The sequence below is a fragment of the Dreissena polymorpha genome, chromosome 15 (assembly GCF_020536995.1).
Source record: "Dreissena polymorpha isolate Duluth1 chromosome 15, UMN_Dpol_1.0, whole genome shotgun sequence".
In the NCBI taxonomy this organism is placed as follows: domain Eukaryota; kingdom Metazoa; phylum Mollusca; class Bivalvia; order Myida; family Dreissenidae; genus Dreissena; species Dreissena polymorpha.
Genome location: NC_068369.1, coordinates 11981648 through 12008276, shown reverse-complemented (window position 1 = coordinate 12008276; position 26629 = coordinate 11981648). Strand labels below are relative to the sequence as shown.

General features: G+C 36.1%; 1 protein-coding gene, 1 long non-coding RNA gene and 1 pseudogene across 3 annotated transcripts; 2 read left to right on the top strand and 1 right to left on the bottom strand.

Annotated features, from left to right (window-relative positions):
* The first annotated feature begins 4972 nt into the window (after window positions 1-4972).
* On the top strand, window positions 4973-12086 carry LOC127860671 (sushi, von Willebrand factor type A, EGF and pentraxin domain-containing protein 1-like). 2 transcript variants are annotated; one of them, XM_052398911.1, is made up of 8 exons: window positions 4973-5382; window positions 5865-6116; window positions 6444-6764; window positions 7063-7221; window positions 9806-9967; window positions 10570-10793; window positions 10979-11146; window positions 11720-12086. In XM_052398911.1, the coding sequence occupies exons 1-8, from the start codon at window positions 5220-5222 to the stop codon at window positions 11771-11773; spliced, it is 1503 nt and encodes a 500-aa protein (XP_052254871.1). In that variant the 5' UTR covers window positions 4973-5219; the 3' UTR covers window positions 11774-12086. The 2 variants fall into 2 exon arrangements, with proteins under 2 accessions (XP_052254871.1, XP_052254870.1); XM_052398910.1 differs by having other exon boundaries at window positions 11710-12086.
* A 4259-nt stretch (window positions 12087-16345) lies between these two features.
* On the bottom strand, window positions 16346-18282 carry LOC127860495 (uncharacterized). The gene is made up of 2 exons (XR_008039820.1): window positions 17556-18282; window positions 16346-16843 (listed from the first exon to the last, which is right to left on the bottom strand). It is a non-coding gene; the product is annotated as an uncharacterized LOC127860495 (long non-coding RNA).
* A 2952-nt stretch (window positions 18283-21234) lies between these two features.
* LOC127860889 (uncharacterized) overlaps window positions 21235-26629 on the top strand; it is an 11549-nt pseudogene continuing 6154 nt past the window's right edge.

Below are 26629 nucleotides of genomic sequence, written 5' to 3'. Positions count from 1 at the left end.
GTTGTTAAGATACATTTTCTAGATCGTCAGATGTCTGAAAATTATTTTCGGTGAATACCTTGCGCAACAATTCCTCTGTCACAATTCGTAATGCTTGTACATTGTGTGGATATTTCTTCCCATTTAGGAGATTGGAGACTCCAACAAATGTTGACTCCAGCAGCTCTTCCAACCCACTATTTGCCATAAGCGTTCCCACTGACCCAACAAAACTCATCAGGAAGTGCATTCCACCGAGACGTAGTACTTTGCGCGTGGAATATGACAATTAACCGTCCGACTGCATCAACCGTTAATATTTAATTTTCAGAGAAATCTAACCGTGATGTAGGTTTTTCAAAACAGCCTGAATACGGCCTAATGTCAAACAGTATGAACTGCGTTAGTAAAATGTCAAAATTGAAAAGGTTACATTATGCTGTTCGCAAAATATTTGTCTATATTTATTTTTAGTGTGAGCGTTAGCTCACACTAATGTAACAGACCATATTTCAGTATGTGCTTAGAAGTCTTAAGTACGGCATGGGAGACAGCCACTGCCCGTTGTAGCAGTAGCAGACGACAAATGCTATATAGAGCGTATGTTAGGAGAGACAACCACCACATTTGCCTGTTAATACTACACTGCAGATTGTTTATATGACTAATATTGTTTAACAGCTTTAACAGTGTTTAGCATTGAAATCTGTACATATTGGCTGCTTTCAAGGAAAACGGGGCTTAATGCATGTCAAATAAGATTAGCCTGTGCATACTGATTAGCCTGTGCAATGCGCACAAGCTAATCAAGGACGACGTTTTACAACAGCGAACACCTACAGTGCCTTCAGCGCTTTGATTTATCATGAAATTACTTATTTCACTGCTTCAACTTGTAATTATACAGGCATAAACTAACATCTTAATTAAATCTGGGACGACACTTTACGCACATGCATTATGCCCAGTTTTCTCCGAACGCGACTCATATATAATTCCTGTCGAGAATATTCAGTCATTCAATAACAGAAATGAGGAATTTATATTTTTAGCTTATTGTTCAATTAATATTTAATATTTGAACGGGTCAGATAAGTTTATTTAGTTTGTTAAAGTTTACGACCTGAAATATTTTCTAAGTCGCTTACTAACAATATGTCACCCGAATGTCACGTAAATGATCGTTTTGCCATGATGTATATTTTGGGACAAACCTGCCTGTTCTATATTTTTTTTACCTTTTTGTTCTTTTTCAGGATTGTTTCTTGTTTATTATTTACTTTATTTCCATACGTCATAAACAAGCCATTTATCTGCATTAACTGTAACAAACTGACCTTGCTATAATTGTTACATTTTAAACGCGTCAAAATGAGCTTTTTGTATGAAAGCAAAGTGTTAAAGTATTCACGTCGTTCGATGATTGAAAGTACGTATTGTTGTCATAACTATTTATTTTATAATTCCACTTGAACATTCTTATATTTGTTTACCTTTTAACTTTGCGTCTTTTTTTATAATGTTCGAGCGTTTTAAAGTATCGACTTCTTTAAAACTACAAATGGCTTGAAAAAGCCTATTTAGGCGAAATATATCAGAAAAGAGTGGAATTTGTTCTGTGTAAATATAAATGGCTTTTCAATGGTTTTCTTAGCTTCCATAGAACATAAAACGTTTCGATAGAACGGTCAACTTAAAACGTTTCCGATATTGGTTTTTGGATTCTTGGAAACCTCTGTTTGATCAGGTCGTACTTCAAAATATTATTTACTTAAACAAATGTTTGGACACTTGAATGACCATGTTTCTATATCTATCGCATCGCGTCTATTTCAACAACTTTACGACCGGATGAAGTATAAAGTGCTGCAGATTTAAACGGGAAGTACTCGGGATGTCATTGTGTGTATTAAATAGTCTCATGTTTGCGCTGGCAGATCAAAAATACTGTAAAGCGACTTTGCCACAGATACCACTGATAAACTGAATTATCTATAACCGCATATTTGAAGAAGCATAACACCAGCCCTTACACGAATATATGGGTTCTATAGGAGGGGCATAAACTATTTAAGCCTGTGAAAGACTATGTGGCGGCAATTTGCAACGATTCCTGCCACCATCATAGCATTAACATACCCTGTTATAGTATGTCTAACTGGCTTGGTGTTTTATATGGAAAAAACTTCAGTCCCCGGCGATCATTTTGAACATTGAAACACATATACAATTTCTGTATGTTATCTGTGTAGCTCCAGACTCTTTAGCTTAGCATCTTCTCGCGACGCCAGTTGCACTAGACAATGCTGCTGTTATACTTGACATGGTTTTTTGTACTATTTTCAGCTTTCTCGATTTCGTTTTTGAATAGATATACACATTTTCATGAATGTATGAATTAAGGTACGTGAAATAGTCGCCTTTGTTCAAGAAAATTGAACTCTTAAAGCAACGTATACGCTTTCAAAATATTTCTTATTATCTTGTATTCTTATGAAAGTGTTCGTACAAAGAAATGACGTATTATATTATGTGTCTTTTAATTTTAGCACAACCGTATTTTCTTAAATTAGACGATATCGACTATAATTGCTTTTATTTGCCAAATACACCACTTCATAAATACCATAAATTTTGTTATTCTTGTATGATCTTCTAGTATAAAATATTAAATTCACTTACCTTTTTTGTCGTTATTAATCATTAATGTGTCTTGTTCTGAGAAAACTGGGCTTAATGCTTGTGCGTAAAGTGCCGTCCCAGATTAGCCTGTGCAGTCCGCACAGGCTAATCAGGGACGACACTTTCCGCTTTTATGGTATTTTTAGTTTGAAGGAAGTCCCTTCTTACCGAAAATCAAGTTTAAGCGGAAAGTGTCGTCCCTGATTAGACTAGCCTGTGCGGACTGCACAGGCTAATCTAGGACGGCACTTTACGCACATGCATTATGCCAAGTTTTGTCATAACAAGACACATTTAGGATGGCAACATCAACGGCTTCGATAAACACGGGTGTATTTCTGGTGGTTGGTATGGTATAATAAGTCTCCTACATATGGACGAATATATGGTCAAAACATAGTGTATAAGGCAATATATACACTGATTTGAATGATTTTAGTTTTGTACATAGGGCAGTTTTCAGCTGAACATCAATGTTTTACCATTTCAAGTAGCCTTCTTGTGCGTGCTTGTGATACTTTGAACACTGAAGAATATACATGTATCGATGCAATGTGACTGCAATACTCAAAGCGAAAGCGTTACGGGTTCTTTGTTAGCTGAACCATATAATAAACATGATTACAACATGAAGTTCACATGTTTTGATCATAAGCAAAATTGAATATTTTTTGTTACTGTCTATTTTTTTAATCTGTACTTATAAAAGCTTAAATACCAATAGAATACATCAGTTTCATTAATTGTTTAGAGTTTGACAAAGTAAGATATCAACTAACATTATTCGGATTGCTTACTTTTATTTGTAATTATTTGTTCTTTTGCAGCTGAACAGATACTTTATGAACAAGCATACTTATCCATATACACATAAGATGTGTGCGAAATCAAAATACATATATATCATACTTGAAAATAAAACAACTCAACATATCATCATATAATATGGTTTTCTGCTTACGTCAACGTAACTATACTTAAGTTAAATAAATGAATACATCAAAATGCTAACTGCCTACAAACAAGCTTATAAACAAATACAAACAAATAATTATAATAAAAGTTATAAGTATGTGATATCAAAATTCAAGAACTTGTTTAATAAATTTGTATTCGTTCATCTACTTTAAAATTAACATGTTGTACATGTTAACTGCTTAATTAGGGTGGTTTGTTGACAATTCTTAACAAGGGTGGTTCATTATAGTATAATGAATAACAGTTATCTTTAAGATATGTATAAACTTTTAAGCTTCTTTTGAATATTTGGAATATTGAAACTTTCTGCTTATACGTATGCACGTATTTTTGTTAGAATAGGAGTATGTACACGTCCGTTTAGAATCCAAAGTAGCAGATACGCACAAAATAATATAAGGCGAAACAAAATTTATTGCATATGTTGTATTGAGTTTGATTTAAAACATGAGTACCATTATATCTGTATGAGACGATGTTAATTGACCTATGACAAACATATTTAATTAGCGGTGTATATCAACCGATAGGCATTTAAATTCCACAAGTAATTCGTTTCGTGTGGCAAATCAGCTATTCATAATGAATTATAATATATCAAAAAAGCTTTTGTTATAAGACATACGATTCTTAATAATATTGTTTGATAAATTTCATATTCCGCCTCCATAGAACTTACGTATTATTGCCATCAATTGCGTTTCTTTGTATTTGTATTCTCACATGATTTTTTTGTTATGTATCGTTATGTTGTTATACCTATTTCTTTTAAGAAAAATTAGTGTATATTTGAGTATGAAGCTCTTTGAAGTGCATTCATTACTTTTATTTCTTTAAATAGAAAGTTGTATACACGTGAAGTAAAACAACACATTTTATGAACACTAACATTAATTTACGCCGATATATTTTTTTATTTGGCCAAAAGTGTCGATGCATATTCGAAAGGTATATGGATTTGCATTAAATCATATTTATCTTTAAGCATTTAAGAGATTAGATCGAAACCTTCTCAATGACTGGATATTCGAGATGTAAATATTCATTCACGTTGCAAATATACACGATGAGAGTTAAAAAGACACATAAAGATGAAATATGTAAATATTTGTAATATTTGTTATAACCATGAAGAACATATTATGTACTATCGCTTGGTCTACGAGTATGTTCATTAGTTTAAATGTAAAAGCCCACTTACGATATTAAATACGTGTATAAACGATGAAAGTATCGCATGTTATACTACAGTTGTGTCTTAATTGATGTTTGCTGGTTTTAATCTAAACGTCTTAACAGTACACATTAAAATATTATAACATTGTTGTAATTCTCGTCGAAAGCATACATTTATGTCCATATGACATTTCTGAAATAGACTTTTATTTCCAAAACGTCCCAATAACTACAGAATGACTGTGCAAATAGTTATTTTCAAACGAGTCGATTTCTAAAAGTCGGCAACCAATGTCGTCATCGTTTGATTATTGAAAGCGAATCTTATTGTCCTTACGAGGCTCCTGTTCATTTTTAATTCGTATTGAAAGCGTTATGTTTAACAACCTTTTAACTATGCATTTATGTCGCATGTAAACGTTTACGTTGAACAAACTGTTATAAAGCAAGAGTATGCTTTTCAAATGTTGGTTTTGTTTTGCATAGAATCTCCCCTGGATCTAGACGGATGTCACCTTTGCATAGAGTTTGATTCGTGGATACATCCGATTAACTATATGTCAACAGGTTTTCAATTCTGTGTCAAGAGTTCATTTCTCACATACGTCACTTGATGATGAAAACACTCTTTTGTGTTCTGTGTTTGTTTAAATGTTTGGTTTTCTAGTTCCTGGAATTGTGTTTTATGAGTTGTTATTTTTGGTTCGTGTATCGGTAAAGGTGATCACACAATTTCAATGAGCTTTTATCGTATGAAAAGAGTCAATAGTTATTTCCTTTATGTACTTCCTATCAACAGAAAAATAGCAGAGCCCTGTCCATATATAATCGTTTGAAAAAAATCTGTAATGCGAAGACAGTAGTTTATTTTTATATTTTTTCGCGATTAGTTTGTTGCATACGGTCATGCAAAGGGCCTAAGCTGATGGTTCTGAATACGCGTATAACTTAGAAACAAAACTTGTTTTCATAAGACGATTGCAATTTTAATATTAAAAAAATGCAAAGATTCAACATTGTTTTCACCACTATTGGACTTTTGGCTGCAGCTGTTTACGCTCAGATGGGTAACAAAAGGATGACAATAAGTTACGGGTACGTTGTGAACAGCATTAATGTGGCAATTGACAGCCAGTCCATGATTGAATGCGCGGTTCAGTGCCAGCGCCAATCACGCAAGAATTCATGCCAAGTAGCCGGCTATAATACGGCATCTCGGCGGTGCCAGATTAGCTTTGCATCTTCTCAAGACGTCAGTCCCACTGGAGACCAAGCTGATGTTATACTAAACATGTTTGACGGTAGGTTTATGGGCTACCAAGATTTCGCAATTTGGAGAATTTTGTTTGCATAAACGTCTGGGAGAACACACAGTAGACATTGTTTAATTATATTAAACTCCAAAAAGCAAAGCATATACTCTCGAATTGTTTCATTAAAATCTTGCTTCGTCATAAGTGTTCGTATGCGTCTTAAGAAATTTTCATTATATAATAGAAAAGCTTTTTGTAAGCATAACAGTATTTTCATTAATATGTTTCGTTAGTTAAAAAGTTGTATTTATATACATATATGTTCAGATTGTCTTATGTGTTGATTAACAACTACAAAGAACGCAATCGTTTTAGCCCCATGTCCTATTGTACCGGATCTGCTGCACGGAAACATGAGTTCGGATGGCAACATTGTTCGATTTACATGCAATGCCGATTTTGTCATCAACGGTGTCGATACACTCAGGTGTGTGTCTGGTGTTTGGAATGGCACGTATCCTACCTGCGAACGAATAACGACGACAACGTTGACCACCATGGCAACAACAACCACTATAATAACAACGACAGCCAACACTCCGGCAACAACCACCACCCCAATTGGTACAACAACTTCAACAACAATTACCGCCCAACCACTAACAACTACGACCCTAGCTACAGCAACACATTCAGGTAATTACTTCCTTTATATTTTGAACGCTTATTTTTTTATATACATTATGATCAAATATTTTCATTATATAAAAATATATATATAGTTCCAATATCAAAGTGTATTATATCATTTCTTACTATGGTTGACTTAAGCGTGTATAAATAAGATAAAACTGCATAGCCTGTGTCTTCAAAATGTTATTTTGAATTTTACAGAACTTTCAAAAACCTTAGAATGTCCAACACTCTAACTAAATGTCATTTTTTATGAACGAAACGAATGTGCACAGCTCTTTACTATCAAATTGATTTTCAGCCCCATGTTCCACACTTTCCGCGCCTGGAAATGGGACAATTGAAAACAACGGGAACGTGATGACATTTAAATGTAACCAGGGTTACGTCCTGAACGGTGAACCTGCGTTGGCGTGCCTGGCGGGTTCTTGGAACGGAACAGCGCCGTTATGCTTTGAAGGTATAGATCTTCCGCATTTGTTTTCAAGGTTCGCTTTTGAAAACTGTTTTTTTAGCACATTTTATTTCAAGATTATCAGTAATCGTCAGTAATTTTCATGCTATTCAAAAGACTATTTGTTCCAAGAATCCTCGAGTAAGTCTATATTGGAACCACTGAACCGTTACATCATTGGTTATTTAAGAGTAGATCAAATAAGCAATTCCATTCTTTTTCATTTATTAAGGTATTGTGTTTTGTACACCATTTTGCTGTATAGTCTTTTTGAACCAGATTCTTTTTTCAGTGCATGTTGTAAAACTGGAGGCAAAAAGGGTACGATGTCTTTTTAATAGGGCAAGATATACAATATATTTTGATAAATTTATCTATTTCTCTTTTAATCCCTGTATAATGAATGAAATTTATGTTCAAATTGTACAATCTATATAATTCATCGAGATAGGTAAAGGTTCCGTTTTTAGTATATCAATTATGAAATTAATTCCAGCTACGAACCATGACTTAAAGAAAAATCTCCTGTGTTTACCTCTTTTTTACCACTATAAAGTGAAGAGCCTTTTAAAACCTCTACCCAAAAAGGGTTTGCAATTCTGTTAAATATATTCGATCAATAATGATAACTGCAATTAAAAAACGTATATTTATCAACATAAAAGTTTGTGATTTCTATCAAATATCCCGTAAAGGATTGAATTTTATGTAGCCAAATAAGTTTCAATGCTGGAATAAATGCATCCCGATTGATCTTTTTTAAACCTCCTTCACTGTGCTCCTTTACTATTGTCGAAAACTTTATTTCACTACGACCGCCATAAATGAAATTCAGAATAGAAGACTGTATCGGGTTAAGAATGGTATCATGTGGGAAGGCAATGATATGATCAAGTGATTGAATTATGACACAATAAGTGTTTTTCACAATTACAATCTTTCCAATTGGCGTCAAATGTATTATTTTCCAGTTTTCCGAATATTTTGACATTTTCCCTCGTTTTAACCATTGTTAACAGGTCAACGTGAAAATGTATTTCTAGCATTTCAAAGCTGTGTTGCATCCAATTTAGTTTCCATTTTGTTTTTACGGTATAGAATTATAGCTGTGCTTGCCAATCCACACGACGTTTGTTTTATCAAAACTTACATTTAGACCTGGAATATTTGGAAACTCCTGTGTTACAGTAAGAGTTTAATTTAAGGATTGTTCAATACCGTCTAATAAATTTGAAGTATCGTTCTGCAAACTGGGACAATTCATATTCAGTTCCATATATTGTTACACCAATGGTGAAAAGTTATCAAAATTTTCCTGCAGCGAGATATAAACAGGCAGTACCCGGCTCAAAACAACCACCCGAATATATATTTTGTGTGTATTTTTATGAATTCCATGTCACTGAAACATATTATAAACATGGTATCAGACATTATGTCAGTATATGCAAAGTAACAAATATATAAAACATATCATGTGTGGCCTTTAACGAGTTACAATGAAAAGATCCGGTAATATGTCAAATGGTACATATACAGCATAAACATACAAATACATTATATCTCAACGCTTTCTCGCTCTCGCTTACCATTTGTGGAATGTGTACGGAACTCTCTCTCTCTATGATTACAATCTCTGCGGGTGCTGTGCTTATGCTTCAAATAAGATTATAAATGTGAAGAGTATGGGAAACTGTGAATTAAAGGAATCATTAGCACGTTAGGGTGACAATGCTGCTTTTCTGAATTTAACTTCATTACTTATCAACTATGAGTTATATCAACTCACAGCATAAATACAACTCAATGCAAATACAAGAAAGAGTAAATGCAAAAGGTAGAAATAGAACTAACCTTATTTTGAAGTAATGGCAACTTTTAAAAAGTAGATCTTAACAGTTCTGTTGCCAAGTTGAAAGTGACCAGAAGACAAAGGAAAGAGTGGGAAAATCACTGGTCAAGCCTGACTGGACAATTACCTAAACTGGACATAATCATATGCTTGACTGACTTTAATTCTTTAGACTTGCCCCAGGATAACAGCTTAATAAATTAACCATGTTAACACAATGAAATAAAGGGAAATAAGAACATTAAAACAGAACAAAAGAACAGAATAAGTGAAACGAATGTTTCAACCCGGTTACACAAGAAAAAACCATGCAATAGCCAAAACAATATAAAACTTAAAAAATGAGGAAGGTAGTGAAATTACTGACAAAAAGTGCATTCATAGGAAACAAGGTGAAATTTAGATAGTGAACAGTATATAAATGTAAGATTATCAAGTATTTTAATTTATAACAATTGGGATAAACACCTAAAGAATATAATGTATTGAGAAAACAGAAGGCTGTACTTTTGAAAACTTAATAATTTTATGCTCACGAACAGGGACACCTGAATACAAGTATTCAAACTCGTTTCCGCATACACATGTTACACCCTGCAAGTTAGCATCAGCAATATTTAATGTAATTGGTTATTTTGAAGTTTTTAAGTAAATAATATACATGAATTTTAAATAATCAAACTGTAATACGACACTTGTCCATGTACAATTCGTTATAAAATATGTTCTTATATTCAGCGCCTTGCGACCCACTCCCATCGCCCAACAACGGAAATGTATCAACGACATCTAAAGTGGCGACATTCACTTGTAACTCGAACAACTGTTTGTATGGAAGTCAGACCCGGGTGTGCAGTCTGGGCCAGTGGAACGGTAGCGAGACCTTGTGCGTTCAACCGGGTAAGTATTATGATATGTTGTATTGACATTAAAATGTCTGTACAAAATTGCATGTCACCGAGAGACAAGTTTTTGATTTTGTTTGTTTTATTTGTTAAGGAATATTGATAGATTGTTTAATATAAGGGCGCTGTTTGTTCGTTCCAATTGATACTTCTTTACTTCTTTAGTCTTATAGCGCCAGTTTGTTAATGTGTTTGTTTTAGAAATGCACACACAAGCCCGCAAGCACACATGGTCGCTTCTGCCTGTTACATATTTAACATGTGTTCAGACGACTAATCGCACCTGTGATATTTTATTTAAATGGGTGAGCGTTAATTGGAAGCTTACTTTTGTCTTCAATGCTATAAAACCATGTACACCTTCATATCGTTTTAAAGCAAGCAGTTGATGATCTTGATTTTTAAATAAAAACGTGTGAAACGATCTTGATTATCTTAATGGTAAATTACCTCGTGTGATTTTCTGACATCACTTGTTACGCTTCTGCTTTATTAACAGCGAGTATCCAATTGACGAATGCGCAAACTATATTGATGAACAAATGTAGAAAGCACTTCCTTTTCAGAATTTAACTTTTCTACGTTCTGTTTCGGTAGGTGGTGTATGTGCAAATGAGGAATATCTCGTCACAGGCCCGAACGGCGTACCGGACAGTTCTATTACGGTATCATCGCAATACTTTGAACCGTTATACCCAGGCATGCAAATATACGCCGTCAGTCAGGCCCGACTCAATGCCTCGCTGGTAGTCTATTCGAACGGCTCATTTCTCTCGGGTGTGTGGGCCTCAAATAACGCCGACTTGAACCAGTCCATTCAGGTAAACAAATAATTATGTTCGTCTCCCCAACACATAACATTCAGAAAATGTTCCTAAATAAAAATAATTTCAAAGATCTTGCATGAACGTCTTTTAGTTGACAGATCTCATAATCATTAAGACTACATTTAGACGGCGTTTATAGATTGAAATCGAGCTTTTACGCAAGTAATGTATTGAACCAGGTTAGGTTTCCAACACCTCGCATGGTGACTGCTGTAACTACGAGAGGGCGAAAGAAAGATGGCGTTAAGGATGATCATGGTCAAAAGGTTACGTCATACCACGTCTACTACAGCACTGACTGCAGTACATTTTATCCATACAAAAATGCCACCAGCGGACAAATTCTGGTAACTGTGTACCACAATTAACAGTTTATTTCTAATTTAAATGTCTCATTTTTAAAGATTACAAGAAGAGCCAATTCATTTAAATAGCAATAAATTTGAACATATGAGTCGCGTTCTGAGAAAACTGGACATAATGCATGTATGTAAAGTGTCATCCCAGATTAGCCTGTGCAGTCCGCACAGACTAATCAGGGACGATACTTTCCGCCTAAATTGGATTTTTGCTACGAAGAGTCTTCATTTTAACGAAAAATGACATAACAGCGGAAAGTGTGATCCCTGGTTAGCCTTTGCGGACTGCACAGACTAATCTAGGACGACACTTTACGCACATGCATTATGTCCAGTTTTCTCAGAACACGACTCATATGTACACAATCAGTCATGCGTGCGTATCCCTTCGCCACACATTTACACGGACAAACATGAAACGCATTAATTTTCATAACTTTCATTATTGTAAATAACAGGAACAATCTATTTTTTAAATCATTATCCCATTCTGTGATGAGAATTTCTTATCTTTCGCCTATTCTTCAGTTTATGATAATTCCCATTTTCAGAACTTTACAGGTAACACTGGCAACAGCTCAGACTTGGTCACCAATGTTCTGCCATGCCCAGTAGCTGCCCTTTGTGTGCGAGTGAACCCCCGGTCCTGGTATATCCACATATCGATGCAGTTTGACGTCCAAGGTTGTCTTACATCCGACGTGCTATAGACGTTCGTCATGTACTTGTATACGTTGCGTTATTGTTGAAGTAACCATTATTCCTCCTGTTTCAATGACTAAATTACACAAAGGAACATTTCAGAGGATTTTCTGTTTAGTGATATATCTTTTAAGACACAATATTTAAACATTACTTTTCAATGTTGTCAATATAAAATTATTATTGTTGTGTGATTTTCTATGCGTTTGTACTTTAAAAACCCAATAAAAACACGTATAAAAGTTTATTTATTCTAAAATATCATGTGAGATATAAGCAATCATGAGAAGCATAGCCAGCTGTCTTGTTTCCATGACAAATTAAGCTCCACCACTTACATAGTAGACTATATTCAAATACTTATCGAATATATGAGCCGTTCTGTGTGAAAAGGGGGTTTAATGCATGTGCGTAAAGTGCCATTCCAGATTAGCCTGTGCTGGCCGCACATGCTAATCAGGGACAACACCTTCCGCTTTTATAAAATTTTCTGTTTAAGTAAAGTCTCTTGTTAGCAAAAAGCCCATTTAGGCGGAAAGTGTCGTTTCTGAATAGCCTGTGCGGATTACACAGGCTAATCTGGGACTTTATGCACATGCTTTAAACCCCCATTTCACAGACTACGACTCATATGTGTAGTGGGTGTGGGGGTGAGGACACATGGTAACTCAACTCAATGGTGTTTTACATCCATTTTATTGCAGACGTAGACCAATATAGTCAATGACGGAAAAGACCTAAAAAAACAATGACATTGAAGCTATTGAAATACTATTATACCAATTGTGCAGAATCACGATTGAAACGCTGAATAATATTTGTTAGAGTTAATATCCCCCTCATCCGATTACACTTCTTAAATTGGAAAATTTCCATCCTTATAATAGTATACCCCAATCCGATCACACTTTTAACGGCTCCCACATTTACAGTATCAGGAATTGTCGCGTTCGATGGTTGTTTATTTCCGCCAACTCTTAGAACTAGACTTGTCGTTGTGGAATATAGCTTTTGTCATTCCAATGTTTACAAACGTAAACGAAAATTAATATATAAATATATATAGTATTTATTTAAAATGAAATACATTTTGTATTATAGCTTTTAATTATACAAAAAGGAGTAAAAACAATGTAATGAAGATTAACCAATTGAAAAATACAAAAATACAAAGTTTGACCGCTACCATCTTTTGTTGCAGACGTTCACAATGGACTGAAAATTGAACCAGAGATAGAACACATGTTCAGAAACACAACTTGACTAAGCATGTTTTAAATTAAATACATAAATATGTCGGATTTCCCAAATTTCACCATTGATTGGGTTTACTACAATGAATCTCAAAGTAAAGCGGTTAATTTTGAATATGAGTAAAATAGACATAAACCTTCTGTCAAAATGTAATATTGACCCGTGTAATACATGACAGTAGAACCACTGATCGTTTATTCATCAGCATGCAATAATCTAAAACAAATAGCACAGGCAACAAAACAGATGCGCATGTGCGCAGGTAAACCACGGACATTTACCAACACCTTGGCCAGGAAACACATGGTGCAGGTAAACCACGGACATTTACCAACACCTTGGCCAGGCAACACATGGTGCAGGTAAACCACGGACATTTACCAACACCTTGGCCAGGAAACACATGGTGCAGGTAAACCACGGACATTTACCAACACCTTGGCCAGGAAACACATGGTGCAGGTAAACCACGGACATTTACCAACACCTTGGCCAGGAAACACATGGTGCAGGTAAACCACGGACATTTACCAACAACTTGGCCAGGAAACACATGGTGCAGGTAAACCACGGACATTTACCAACACCTTGGCCAGGAAACACATGGTGCAGGTAAACCACGGACATTTACCAACACCTTGGCCAGGAAACACATGGTGCAGGTAAACCACGGACATTTACCAACACCTTGGCCAGGAAACACATGGTGCAGGTAAACCACGGACATTTACCAACACCTTGGCCAGGAAACACATGGTGCAGGTAAACCACGGACATTTACCAACACCTTGGCCAGGCAACACATGGTGCAGGTAAACCACGGACATTTACCAACACCTTGGCCAGGAAACACATGGTGCAGGTAAACCACGGACATTTACCAACACCTTGGCCAGGAAACACATGGTGCAGGTAAACCACGGACATTTACCAACACCTTGGCCAGGAAACACATGGTGCAGGTAAACCACGGACATTTACCAACACCTTGGCCAGGAAACACATGGTGCAGGTAAACCACGGACATTTACCAACACCTTGGCCAGGAAACACATGGTGCAGAAGCTTCTGGATTCAGGGTGTTCTCCCTCTGATATTATGCATATCAGCGGTCACACGAACGTACATATAATAATTAACTAAATAAAAATATCTCTCCAAGCAGAGGAAACTGTTCAAGTATAAGGGACTAACATTTCAAACAGAAGTGCATCCATAATTTCATCCAGCAAGTCTCAAAACAAATAAAAAACAAAGCATCTACATTCCAACGCTTTTGTTGTACACAGAGCTTGACGCGCTTTTGAATCCCTCACAAAAGCAGCTTCCTCGGGAAGTTCCAGAACCACTAAATACAGCAGCAGTCGCGTTCCCCACGCACTTTGACTTAAAACGTGAAGGGTTCTTTTTAAGGCAACCATTGACAGTTTACAACTAAACTAAGCTCGATTACATCGATCGCTACTACCGTGGGGATCGAACTCATGACTTCCTGATTGCCAGGCGGTCACCATATACACTGACATATTATTCAACCATATATCTATTCAATTAAGCGGCTATGTGTTTTCTTTTTTTTGCATTTAATGTGACCTAGCCTTCCCCTACGCCATATCAGTCTCGTTTAATATCATATGATATCAAAAGTCGGCTTAAATATATTTTCTATGTATACCGTAAAAGGCCTGCACCTAAACTTTTATCAATCTAGTAAAGTTATTGTAGCCTGGAAAGGTTACTATATTTATTGTCGATATAAACTTTTCCATCTCAGCCAAAACATGTATACAGTACGATATCATAAGTGGTTTTTGCATTTTCGTAGCTCTTTATTTACGAGAATGTATGTAAGCCTCTCCCACATCGCCTTTTTTTCTCGTCATTAGTATAAATTATTCCATCTAGCTGACCATGATATCATTGGTCAAACGAGCTGATCAAAAGCAAATTTGAATTAGAGAATGGCCTATTTGTATAGAATAGAATAACTCACCGCTTTCTTTTGTTTATGATTTATATGAAAGTTGGAAACGATTGGGCACATGTATTTGCACCACGGGGAGAGGAGTTCTAAAGGCAATATTAATTTGGCAAAACTCATTTTCAATACTTTGAATTTATGACATGAAGGACTTTGATGATAAAATGTTCAGCCTTAGCTAATATCAAACTCAATATGTTTGTATAATTAATTAATGATCACGAAAGAAATAACAGCATGTAAAAGCTGTTTTACTCCTTCTTCTCTGACTTCGCATATTTCATATTCTTAATGTACTCTAATCCGCAATTTAAAGTTTAAGAAAACTATACCAAATAATTAAGGATTCTGCCTCATTCCAAGTTGTCAACAAAGGAACATGTCATAGGCCATAGTTGAGATCTTAAATGTTGAATACACATATCAAACAAATTATTTTCTATACGGCTATATAAAACTGATTAAAATGTGTACTTTATCATTTATAACTAAAGCATTTGAGTTCCTGATGCTTACCTAAGAAAAGATATTAAGAATTGACTCTCTGTACATTATTGGTCAATAAAAGTTTAAATAATTGTATGTGAAAATCATTAATTATAAATCATTTATATAATATAGTTCAAACTCAACTAATTTTGCGCATTCAAAAATGTTACACGGTACCTACACAGATCAGGAAGGATTAACTTTAATCTTGCCATTCAAAAAATGTGTTCTTACGTTAAAAGACAGGGACTGCGGAAAAAGAGACTTTGTTGCCTTTTTTCAAATATGTAAACATTGCATCTACTTTACTTGTTAGCAGTACCATTCTACTTGGAATAATCTTAAATATTGATAATGGCTGGAACAAAAATGAATAAACCAGATGTGTTTGTAAAACACTTTGTCCCCCATATATTTGACCTTGCAGGATGACCTTGACCTGGACTTTTCACCACTCAAAATGTGAAGCTACATGAGATACACATGCATGCCATATAGCAGGTTGATATTTTCAAAATTGCAAAAGTTATGGCCAATGTTAAAGTTTGAACGCAAACAAACCAACAAACCAACAAACAAACAGACAGGGCCAAAACAATATGCCCCCCAGTATAGTCCGAGGAACATAAAAAGTTTGTATGTCGCGGGTTTTGAATCAGGAGCATTTGCTTACATGTTTTGCTAATTTTGGCAGAATTTTAGTAGTTTTACGCACATATTGGAAAGAGTTTGAGATAATATATATATGACGTCATGCGATGTTACAAAATGCTAAAGCGTTTATTTCAGGTTTCAAGCCTTATACACAATGCCATTAATTTACATTCGAGTGAAATGAAATATGTTGTTGCATATTTCACAGGGACTCAACGTGGCAAAATTTTCCACCGACGCGACATGTTACGTCCAGTACACGCCACTATTTATTTCTTATCAGTTTGAATTTGATACATGAGGAATTTGTATAACTAAGTATTAAAACAATACCACGAGTGCATATTTCAACTGGATACAACGATTGCATGATATATAAAACACGTTTGTTAACAACAATACACCGTCAGTTGAACTTAACTGTATTTATTTAACCGACAGTCTGGTCTTATTTCGCTCTCTTGTGGCATCGCATAATGTAATCCTGAGAACGTGTCGGTCATTTTAATTAATGAAATATTAAATACTCCATGTAGCAATGCCGCTCAGCAAAATAACAACGATCGACAGTCTGTGTACTGTGCAAGTGCTGATGAGTCTGCCATCTGAAAATAATGAAGAAATAGTTAAGCATAATCAGTAAACTAGCTCAGTCGTTTCAGCCGTTTCATCATATTTTGCCATGGGTAAATTTGCATCTACCTTGATTACAGTATACGGGTCTTGTCAATAGTACAGTTTTTATCCCAGGGAAAATTTACTTTTTAAAAATAATTTAAAAAGCAATGAAGGTTTTTAACAGCATACATTCAACAGTGTGTAGGGCATAAAATAAGTTAACAGGTTAACAGAGAGAGAGAGAGAGAGAGAGAGAGTCCACATATGTTTTCTTTTTGCCGAAAGTTAATATTTGACATTAACCCATTTATGCCTAGCGTCTACAAAAAAGGCCTTGGCAAACAGCGTAAACCCAGATGAGACGCCGCATAATGCGGCGTCTCATCGTGGTCTTCGCTGTTTGCTAATAAAGAAAATATTCTAAATAGAGAAAAAATATACCAGAAACCCCTTTAATTAATAGGAAATGGACTCATCTAACTGTTAAGGTCAGAAGAGTCCACTAGGCATAAATGGGTTAAATTATACTTACAATAATACAAAATAGTAATAATTTCAATAATTTGACGACACTTAATGTATTTTATATCACGAACTAATTTTGAAATATTAAACAAGTAATGAAACGTGAAACGTGTCTTTCGACAACTGAGCACTCTCCCTATTCGCGCTATTCCCATTAAAATGAAAATAACGTACCAAAGCGAAACATGAATTCTTGCGAAAAAGCCTTATATGTTGTAGGCTGTGCGACCGCTACCTCACACCGGAAGGAGAGGCTATTGTCGTTCGTCTTTACGAGATAGCGAAGGCGGGAGGTTCGCTGATAGTGGCAAATCGTCGGCGGCGATCCGACGGAAATGCCGGCGGGGTTACCGTCGTCAACCGTGTCTTCTCCTGACGATAAAAGTATCTGAAGAATAAGCGATTCAATAGATTCTTTAAAATATTAAAATGACATAGCATATAACGTTACAAGAAGGATTATGCTGACAAAATAATTGATAATCCCAGCACAAGATTTCACTTACAAATCAATTAAGGTCAGATCATCAACGAAAGAAACTTTGCCAAACAGTGACGTTTGGCAACACGAAACTAACAAACCGAAAGTATGCAAGCACTTAATCGGATCGCTGTTTCAAGAATAAATAAAACAATTTCAAAGCAGTTGTGAATCAAGTACGGTTTCTGCAAGAAAACTCGTCGGAATTAATGAATGGTTGAATATCATGTTCACGCAGTCTATTTTCATTGAAGAACAAACGTTTCCAACAAATGTTAAAATGGACCAGAAAGTTTATGTTATGTTATCCGCCTTATGGTCGGTCGAATGAGGGTTTGATCTCTACGTCAGGTGAGTTCGGATGATCCTCCTTCAAATAAATCAATTATTGGTTCTACCAAAAAAACGGACTCGCTGTTGTCGTAGTAAATGCGTCGCTTTCAAAACACATTAACTTAAATCAATATTTTTTACACACTGCAATGTTATGCACAGCCAGCTAACATGTCGAGTGTTTTAAATGTTTATCAAATATCAAATCATTTTAAGCTGGTGCATTTGCAAACATATTAAAATCGTCATTTAACTACTTGGTATCCCGTCGATGACGTCATTTTGAACCACTCGATGATGTTACCGGAAGATTGACCGGTATTACCATTGCACGTTAGCTCAAGCTGCTCCCCACGTTGTACGAGAGAATTATTGTCAACCTGGATGGAGTTAGATACACCCACTACACGCAACGCTAGTATTTGTAGATTCCCTGGTCGAACTGAAATGATGTCATGTACAGGCAAACTTATTGATTTTAATACTGTGAATGAAAATTCATTAAACATGGATTGATTGATTGATTGGTTGATTTACGGATTGATTCATTAAAGAGAGATAAATATATAGATATAAAGATATAGACAGACAGACAGACAGACAGACAGACAGACAGACAGACAGACAGACAGACAGACAGACAGACAGACAGACAGACAGACAGACAGACAGACAGACAGACAGACAGACAGACAGACAGACAGACAGACAGACAGACAGACAGACAGACAGACAGACAGACAGACAGACAGACAGACAGACAGACAGACGACAGACAGACAGACAGACAGACAGACAGACAGACAGACAGACAGACAGACAGGACAGACAGACAGACAGACAGACAGACAGACAGACAGACAGACAGACAGACAGACAGACAGACAGACAGACAGACAGACAGACAGACAGACAGACAGACAGACAGACAGACAGACAGAGCAGACAGACAGACAGACAGACAGACAGACAGACAGACAGACAGACAGACAGACAGACAGACAGGACAGACAGACAGACAGGACAGACAGACAGACGGACGGACGGACGGACGGACGGACGGACGGACGGACGGACGGACGGACGGACGGACGGACGGACGGACGGACGGACGGACGGACGGACGGACGGCGGGCGGGCGGGCGGCGGGCGGGCGGGCGGGCGGGCGGGCGGGCGGGCGGGCGGGCGGGCGGGCGGGCGGGCGGGCGGGCGGGCAGGCAGACAGACAGACAGACAGACAGACAGACAGACAGACAGACAGACAGACAGACAGACAGACAGACAGACAGACAGACAAACAATCAGACAGACAGACAGACATTATACATTAACTAATTGATAGATAGATTAATTAATTGATTGATAAATTGATGTTAATTATTTATAATTCGCACATATGTCATCCCAAGCTTCTGCTGTTTTAATGAATGATTTACTTTTTGTAGTATTTTAATACACCACTTCTTTCCAAAACAAGAATGAATGATACACAAAACCATACCGCTGACTGACAAGGTTGAAGAAACGTTTGTTGTCGTTGTGTCTCCGGAATTAGGCTTGTAAGTAACCCTACAGTGGTAGGTCGCCCCGTCCGCACAGTCCATTCTGCTTTGCAGGTAGCGGATACGCAAAAACCAGTCTGAAGATGAGCCAACACTTCCGGAAATTTCGGGATTTTTAGTTCTGACGTCATTTGGTGCCAAGTCGCTTATTTTAGACATGCTTTGACCGTTTAGTAATGAAACCTCTGCTAGATCCTGAGCAAACCGCTTGATGTAGACTGAATAGACCTCCCGCGCGGACATACTCTGCATTCGACACTCGATGGTGACGTATGAGGGTGTGGCAGTTGACGTCACGGCGTCACCGTACAGAATGACGTTATTGGGTGAGACGGTTAGAATTGGCTGCGTAAAAGCATCTGTAGGAAAATGTAGTTCTCGGGTTACACCTTAACAGACACACGCACGCACGCACGCACGCGAGCACACACACCCCAGGCACACACGCACACACACGCACGCGCACACACTAAACACAGTCAGCGGTAAAACAAAATTATTAAGCCCCACCTACCTTTTTTATTATTAAGTAAGTCCTATAGGTTGGTGTTAAACTTTCAAATCGTACCGCTGCCTGTGATCAGACATTGATAAATTATTTCAATAGCAGTGGACAATATAAAATCTTAGGAAATAAAAACAAACATGTGACTATTAATGTATGTATTCTGTGGTTAATTGTTGTCGGTCTCTTAAACACAAAATATTGCACTCATTAGTTGTCTATAACCTACGGAAACGTATATGGTACACCCCAATAATGTGGTCATGCCGGAATAATTTATATCGACTTATTGTGAAATAACATGGTATGTCGACATAGTTTTGTAGCTATTCCCACCTTAATTTTACTCGTCATAACGACATTAAGTTGAAGACTCGACGTAAATGTTTCCGGCTTTTCCCGAAAATATATTTGGTCAACATGATCTAAGTCGACAAATCTACATAATTTTTGGCGTCATGCTCTTGTGAAAATGACTTGCCATCATAGTTTTAGTCGACACGATGAGTTATTTTTTACGCCATGACACCTTTTTCATATCATGTCGTCATAGAATTTTGACATCATCACATTATTGTAACATTGGTTCATGACTTCCGGCGTCGAACAGATTTTTAGTTTCTGGTATATTCTTTCGATACACGCAAGACCTCAGACAGTCCATTTTTACAGCAGAAATGCTTGGTATAAATGTAAAAATAACATCCACTGTTTACAAACTATTAATATTAATGTGTTCGTTGGGTTTTATGAGCATTTAGAGAGCTTAAATCTCGATTGATTCATTTAGATATTTCTCTTTAACTAATACATGCAAAACGTGTGTTTAACGACTCACAACTTTTTTTATTGCAGATTTGTGTCTTAGTTGCACTGATATATGTTGACTCATCGTTAGCTGCACTTTCAAATCAAGAAAGGGATTTTCGGATTTCGCGTTATCACAAACAGGGCTATACGCGTCTGGATATATGTTGATTCTTGCTTTTCCTACACAACACTGCTCTCAGTTTGAGTCAACTGAAACGGATACTGCTAAGGTTAGGGCTCAAAAGACGCAACGCGTCGTCTCCTCTTCCAGGCCTTATACGAGCGATTCGTTTAGTATATAAAAGAGGGATGGCTGTATGTGGTTATAAAACTATATGGAAACTGGTCAACACAACCACAAATATCAAAGTAACCCAAGAAACAACAAGGTGTGTATTGAAGGTAATTGATCCTGAGGGTGTTGCTCTCAGGTCTGCACATCGTCTGCGACGCAGAGTGTATACCAATAAAGGTTCTAATTTAACTTTACACATTGATGGGTATGATAAGCTAAAGCCTTTTGATATTGCTATACACGGGGCGGCTGATGGATTTTCCAGATGCATATTATGGCTGGAGGCATGTTATTCGAATAATGACTCTCGAATTATCGCGGGCTTCTTTGTTAACTTTGTGAAACGGATTGGTCGCGTTCCACCTCTGGTTCGTGGCGATGCATCGACAGAAAACGTTTGGGTACGGGCTATGCAGATAGTGTTTAGATTTAATGACAGAGATAACATGTCTGGAATGAACAGTTACATGACTGGGAGATCCACTGGCAATCAAAGAATAGAACGTTTCTGGGTAAATTTAAGAGTCAGTTTTACTGTGTTTTGGAGGAACTATTTTAAGGATATGGTAGACAGCGGCTTGCTACGGATTGATGATCCTGTGCATTTAGAATGCTTGAGATTCTGTTTCATACCATTAATACAACGTGATCTGAACTCTTTCACCCATCTATGGAATTCTCATCGGATTCGGCAGCAAAGACATGTGGAAGCACCAAATAGGATACCGATGGTAATGTACTACCAGCCTGAGGCGTATGGTACCCGAGATTTTTCATTTCGGCTTCCTTGTGAATTGGAAACCTATGATCGTATTCAAGAGAGATACTTTGTAAAGAAACCGCAGTTTGGGTGTAAAGATGACTTCATACCCGTCCTAGAACATGTGTGTGAAATGCAGCGGGAGCAACTGCCAATTCCTGAATCGATTAAAAGTGCGACTTCTTTGTTCTTGGCCTTGACTGAAATATTGGATGGTTACTAATTACATATGCAAAAATATATGCTTAAAAAAGTGTTTATATTTTGCAAATTTAATCGTTAAGTTAGTTTAGTTCAATTTATTTTCGTTTCGAGTGTTATTTACAATGTGTCGATAAACAACAAAAATTGATATTCTTGTTATTGGAATTGATCATGAAGTAGTTAAACGTTGTTTTGTTTCTTTGCTAAAATAAATTCACTCATATTGTTGTACACATTTACAGACATTGCAAACTTGGCAAAAACAGATTAATCATGTTCTTCATTCCATTGTTAGATTGCAAAAGAATGAATTAAACGTCACTAATTGTTTAAAAACATGGCGGTCATTTAGTTATGAAATCCTCGTAAATTGTGGAATATTCCTTTCAAAATATGGTTCTTTCAAAAGATTTATTAACATTTCATTTCATACTTCAATATATTAAACGAAACGACTATTGTAAATCTTATATTTAAAATTAACACGGGCGCAAATATATAATATGTTTATTTTGTATTTTATTACTTGATTTTCTGTTCCTGAAACTCCAGTGTATACAGTACATGTTTGAAATAAATGTTTATTTTTTTTTTTTTTTTAATGGTCAAATAATTCGTTTTTGATGAAATGGAAAATTATTTAAATGTGACACAAAATTGGGTTATTTGTAGATCAATTTTAGGGCTAGTTAATGTGATCGGTCTTTCTTCGTCGTCCGTCAAATTTTTTTCACTAAAGCGAAATCACCTACTCAGCTGTGTCAATAATACCAAAACATGAACAGTCTTCAAAGCTAGTAAGGTTGTAGTTTGATTTTATTTCCATATTATGTCCACATCGCACATTATTTATCAAAATATTTTCAAAAATTTGAAATATTCGTTTACGAACCGGTATAGTTTTATATTAATTGTGATACACGTACCCTTTGACTAGATCGGTCTATGGTCTGACCCTATATATATATATATATATATACTCAACCGGATTATTAATGTGTTATTGAAAGCGAATTATGCACTTAGTCGCCAATTATACATGCAGTCATCATTGTAAAACGACAAAAATGCACGGCGAATACATAAGTAACGCTTGACTTTAATGGCATTTTATTTTTCTTGCAGTTGATTACATAATTACAATTGAACTATGTTTCACTAGTGTACATTATTCTGATTGACGGCATGTATAGTATATCATTTGACTGGGCTTAAATATTCAATGAAGCGAGTTGCCTCCACGAGGCGCACGAGGAAATCGAGCGTGGGACTACTTGGATTAATTATGCCATGTGCGACATGTAAACAGTCGAAACTGCGTATTGGAAAAGGAGGCGCTTACTAAATTCATGCACGAATAAATCCCAAATTAAATTGTCTTTTAGCCAAACCATTGAAAACATATGCACATGCAAAATGATAATTGCAATAACATGTATAAGAATTGAAACGCTCTTTTCTTCGCTTCATCGATGTAAGTAGGTTAGTTTTGGTATTTAATTCGGCTTTATGCAAATTAGTTCCTCACAAAAAAACATGCACATGTTCAACTAGAGACAACTAAACATCTTACATTTAAAAGACCGGAAAGCGCGTTCAAGATAACACTTTTATAGCTTCAGTGAAGTATCAATCAGATATTATAATGGTGAGCATTTAAATCCGATTCAATAAAAACTTTATTAAGATTTAACAAAAGTGGAGCTTCAAATCTTTGCATAGAAGCTGATAATTTAAATTATAAATCTCTAATTCTAAATATCAAATTTAAAAAGATGATTTATAAAACAACATAACAGCTTATGAGTGTCAAACTGTTCTTCAGTATTTATTCAGAAAAAGTAAGACAAATGAAAACAAAGTTAAGGGCATATCACTTTCTGAAATGGTCAGAAGTGGGTGGGGTAATGTAAAACAACAATTCATTATATTAACATTAGCATTATATATGAAGTTTGGAACAATGTGCACAATTATAATAACATATACTTCAGTGATACATGAACCAGTTCTAATAAAATCTTTCAAAAAGAGTAAAGAATAACATGTTTTCACCTTATAAACCACTTTCTTCTTGGGCGTTGGAAGTCCTCATTTTCTTTTTCTTGTTTTGTTCATAAATCCATTGACACCAGCTGGAACCTACACTACTGTAGTAGATAATGTTAGAGTATTATTAAATATAACACACTAGAAACACTGAAAAAAGGATACTTTTGTGCAAGAAAAAAATGTTAACAACTTGAGTAAAAAAATAGTACACTTGAAAAAGTATGGTGGGCCAGAAATGATAATTTAAAAAAAAATAAATATGAAAGATACATAAATATTGAAAACATGTTAATACAATCCCTTTAATTTTATAGCGTATGTTAATACTATAAAGATAATGATATATCAATGTTTTTGTTAAAGTGATATTTTACACTGTTTCCAAAAGTTTCAATCAAATTTATATTTGTCATCCTGGTCAACCATACTTTTTCCAAGTATTTTTAGACTCCAGTTGCTTACATTTTTTCTTACAAAAAAGGATCCATTTTTTAGTGTTTCTTGTGTTATATTAATCATACTCTAACATTATCATCTACAGTAGTGTAGGTTCCAGCTGGTGTCAATGGATTTATGAACAAACCAAGAAAATAAGGACTTACAACGCCCAAGAAGAAAGTGGTTTATAAGGTGAAAACATGTGATTATATACTCTTTTTGAAAGATTTCATTAGAACTGGTTCATGTATCACTGAAAAATATGCTGTATTAGTTCTGCATATTGTTCCAAACTTAATATATAATGCTAATATAAGGAATTATTATTTCACATTACTTCAACCACTTTTGACTATTTCAGAAAGTGATATGTCCATAAACAATAAAAACAAGTAACACAAACAAGAAGGCTAAGAGGCCCTGGGTCGCTCACCTGAGTGAATGAGATGAAAAGAAAGACGAGTTAAACTCGTGTGCAAATAATTCAGAACAGTTATATGACAAAGGCTGACTTCAAGTCAAGGTTAAGGTCTTCCAAAGTATTTAATATAAGCATATATAGAAAATTACCCGACCCCCTGGTAGCCATGGTTTTTAATACTGATCGACCAGAACTATTTTCAAACTCAAAAGTGTCAATGAAACAAAAGTTCTGACCAAAGTTCATGAAGTTTGGGCTACAAATGCAACTTCTATAGATTTCACATGTTTACATTATAAACAAAAAGAAAAAACTACCCCACCCCCTGGCGGCCAATTTTTTTCCCCACCTATCAGTACAAATATCGAACTCGTCTGAAAAATCAATAATACCAATTTTCTGACTAAGTTTCATAATGATTTGCCAAAAAAGTTACTTTAAGGGTGTTCACAAGCTGCTTTTACTACATAAAATATATGGAAAATGACCCCATGGTGGCCATGTTTTTTGACGGATTAGGACCAGTTTCAAACAAAATTATACATACAGAGAAAACTGCCCCACTCCCTGAAAGCCATATTTTCCAACCGATCTTGACCATTTTCGAACTCGTTCATGATATCAATAAAACCAATATTCAGACCAAGTTTCATGATTGGGAAACAATGTGCCTTTCAAGGTAACTTTATAGCCATGGCCGGAAAACTGCCACGCCCCCTGGCGGCCATGTTTTTCAACCGACCAGAACTAGTTTCGAACTCAAGAAGCGACATATCATTTACACAAACATTTTGGCAAAGTAAATGTGACTTCTAGCGTATTCACAAGGTCTTTCTTTTTTTGACCAAGTGACCTTTTTTTCGACCCCACATGACCAGTTTAGAAATCAGTTGAGGTATGAAATTGGACAAATGTCCTGACCAAGTTTCATGAAGATCGGACAAGAAATGCGTTCACAAGGCAAAGGTTCACGACGGACACAGGTCTATCACATTTCACCATGAGGACTAAAGTGCTTATGTGAGCGAAACACTGGGCAGCCAATTTGTTGACATAGGCATTGAAAGGACCAAAAGCTGTTGAAGGACGGAGCGCTCTACTTTTCCGTCACGTACGTACATACATACGTACGTACGTACGTACGTGCGTGCGTGTGTGTGTGTGTGTGTGTGTGTTCGTGCGTGCGTGCGTGCGTGCGTGCGTGGGTGTGTGTGTGTGTGTCAGTATGTGTGTGTGTGTGTGTGTGTGTGTGCGCGTGCGTGCGTGCGTGCGTGCGTGCGTGCGTGCGTGTATGCATGCATGTATGTATGTATGTATGTATGTATGTATGTATGTATGTATGTATGTACGTACATACACATGTGACCTTATGCGCATCTTGGTACTT

What these genes read in the sequence shown, in the direction of transcription:
- LOC127860671 (XM_052398910.1), top strand. Translation starts at nt 5,220, where the DNA reads ATGTCGCATGTAAACGTTTACGTTGAACAAACTGTTATAAAGCAAGAG. An exon ending in TATACTAAACATGTTTGACG is followed by an intron (nt 6,117 to 6,443) that starts GTAGGTTTATGG and finishes CAATCGTTTTAG; the next exon opens with CCCCATGTCCTATTGTACCG. An exon ending in ACTTGAACCAGTCCATTCAG is followed by an intron (nt 10,794 to 10,978) that starts GTAAACAAATAA and finishes GTATTGAACCAG; the next exon opens with GTTAGGTTTCCAACACCTCG.